At 32.5% G+C, this 3,177-nt stretch overlaps 1 protein-coding gene across 1 annotated transcript in view; it reads left to right on the top strand.

Moving 5' to 3' along the window:
* Positions 1-1,042: 1,042 nt before the first annotated feature.
* The window catches only part of LOTGIDRAFT_103922 (hypothetical protein), a gene marked incomplete at both ends in the record, with an annotated part of 8,492 nt that continues 6,357 nt past the window's right edge, over positions 1,043-3,177 (top strand). The window contains one exon of the mRNA XM_009053545.1: positions 1,043-1,507. Coding sequence (XP_009051793.1) covers positions 1,043-1,507 — 465 coding nt within the window. The remainder of the gene's footprint in view (positions 1,508-3,177) is intronic.

Here is a 3,177-nt window from a genome sequence, read left to right on the forward strand (position 1 = left end):
GGAGTATCATTTTAACCTCGTGAAAATGTTTTGAAACAAACTTTGATATTTGGAACAAAATATGATATTACCAACATACCTATATATAATTTATTATACATAATTATTATTCAATTCCCCTAGAAAGAAATACTGTCAATTATACCACGTGGAAAAATATTTTTTTCATTTTCTGGCATTTGTTTCCCTATTCTACTAATCCCCATTGTGTTCTCGAAATACCACAGTATAATATACCCTTAGCTTTGTTATACAGAGGGCCTGTTCGAAAAGTCATCTTTTTAACTGTAATATTGTTAAAATAACTATGTTAAAAGTTGGACAAAAATAATCCCAAGTACAAGATTCTATAAGCCACGAGACCATTGATTATGCTTATTTAGATAGAAAAGTTTATGGAGATCGTATCCGCTTCTTTGCATTGATTTTTATTATACAAGTATAACTTCCATGGGGGCCAATATCACATTAAAAAGTGCACTGAGACGTACAGCACGGTACATTAATAGAAAAATATACAGAAAAAAGTGAAACAAAATATTCTAATGCGCAGTGTTTTGGAAATCAGCCATAAAGGTGAAATTGTACCTGAAAGAAAACTCAAGAATATTATATCATGTTGTAAATAACGTGTTTAAATAATTCATCGTTACAGACAATGGGTGATAAATTGTTTCTAAAACGTTTTCCAGCTCTCGGCGGATGTCGTTCACGCAGTGATAGTAAAGAGCGTATCTATTCAGTTTTCAGAGGCGACTCTTTCTGTTGGTTTATTGAACGTTAGAGAAACTTATATCGATTATAATTTCAAGTACGTCGTATTTGGATTTTATTGGATGTTATTTGTTGTTTCACTGTTCCTAGGCCCATAAACAACTAGCTTCGGAAATAGAAGGACCAGTTTAACACGGTAGAAATTTAAGAACAGAGAATTGTCACTTGAAGCGTACATATTAGGATTTTAAAGCAGATTTATTATTTTTTTAAAGAGGATTTTGAAATGAAGATCAGAGAGCGAGTTTTGATGTCGCTTTGGTGAGCCATGAGCAAAAAAGTGAAATTAAACATTGGAGGTCATGTATTTGTGACCAGAGCCGAAACGTTGCAACGAATTCCACACACCAGACTTTCAGATCTCAATCCTGAGGTCGAAGAATATGACTCGGAATCAGACGAATACTATTTTGACAGAGATCCAGAAGTGTTTAGACCCATTTTGAATATGTACAGAAGCAATGAGCTTCATTTGCCCAGAAATATGTGCGGTAACGCCTTAAAACTGGAAATGGATTATTGGGGAATTAAGGTCGAAAACATTGCGGATTGTTGTTGGAAAATTATGTATAGAGTAAAGCAAGACAGTCGAATTGGAGCTGACATGCGTGAAGTAGGGGAGTCGGGGAAACCAATTCCAATATTTCCCATAGAGTTACAAAATTCTTGGAACAAATTCCGTTTTGGTTTATGGAAATTTCTTGCAAAACCAAATTCTTCAATGGCTGCTGCGGTAAGGTTATAGCTTTTATATATATATATTAATTGGAAGTATAAAATGAATTGTGTACAACGAGAATTTAGATGGGAATACTACAATTACCGGAACATATTTTCTAGATAGCATTGTCTGTATATCCCTTAAAACTAACCTTTGATTTTAGTTCGGAATCGTCACATCGGTATTCCAGAACATTATGTATAGAAATAAATTCAGTTGTAGAGATTGTAAAGATGTTTTCCAAACTTTTTTGTGCCTGCTTACATTATATAAGGCGATAGTTTTATTGGATCTGTAGGAACTACAGACGTGCTAACGGTGTCCACAAAAAAACCTCTTTACAATCACTTTAATCAGCACAATTTTGTTACATAAAATTGTTTTGGATTGTCCATTAGTATAAATTTATATCTTCATGTGTATAGTTTCCCTTTTAACTCCAATCAATAAGTCAATCAGTCGATGGTCAAATTACATGTGAATTAAATGTAACATGAATATTTGGTCCATTTGGTCGATTTCCATATACTGTCAAATTAAATGCATTTTCTGTGGCCCTGTAATGCTCATGTTTGTACAAGCCAAGTTTTACTGTAGATGAAGGTACCAAGTTTTATTGTAGATGAAGGTACCAAGTATTATTGTAGATGAAGGTATCAAGTTTTATTGTAGATGAAGGTATCAAGTTTTATTGTAGATGAAGGTACCAATTTTATTGTAGATGAAGGTATCAAGTTTTATTGTAGATGAAGGTACCAAGTTTTATTGTAGATGAAGGTATCAAGTTTTATTGTAGATGAAGGTACCAAGTATTATTGTAGATGAAGATGTCAAGTTTTACTATTTATAAAGGTGGACAATTTTATTGTCCATGAAGCCACTAAATTTTATTGTCCATGAAGCCACTAAATTTTATTGTCCATGAAGCCACTAAATTTTATTGTCCATGAAGTCACCAAATTTTATTGTCCATGAAGCCACCAAATTTTATTGTCCATGAAGTCACCAAATTTTATTGTCAATGAAGCCACCAAATTTTATTGTCCATGAAGTCACCAAATTTTATTGTCAATGAAGCCACTAAATTTTATTGTCCATGAAGTCACCAAATTTTACTGTCAATGAAGCCACCAAATTTTATTGTCCATGAAGTCACCAAATTTTATTGTCAATGAAGCCACCAAATTTTATTGTCAATGAAGCCACCAAATTTTATTGTCGATGAAGTCACCAAATTTTATTGTCAATGAAGTCAAAAATTTTATTGTCGATGAAGTCACCAAATTTTATTGTCAATGAAGCCACCAAATTTTATTGTCAATGAAGTCACAAATTTTATTGTCGATGAAGTCACCAAATTTTAATGTCAATGAAGCCACCAAATTTTATTGTCAATGAAGCCACCAATTTCATTGAGCCACCAAATTTTATGATGAAGGTGTCAAGTTTTATTGTAGATGAAGGTATCAAGTTTAATTGTAGATGAAGGTGCCAAGTTTTATTGTAGATGAAGGTATCAAGTTTTATTGTAGATGAAGGTGCCAAGTTTTATTGTAGATGAAGGTATCAAGTTTTATTGTAGATGAAGGTATCAAGTTTTATTGTAGATGAAGGTATCAAGTTTTATTGTAGATGAAGGTATCAAGTTTTATTGTAGATAAAGGTATCAAGTTTTATTGTAG

Source organism: Lottia gigantea (assembly GCF_000327385.1).
Source record: "Lottia gigantea unplaced genomic scaffold LOTGIsca_2, whole genome shotgun sequence".
NCBI lineage: Eukaryota > Metazoa > Mollusca > Gastropoda > Lottiidae > Lottia > Lottia gigantea.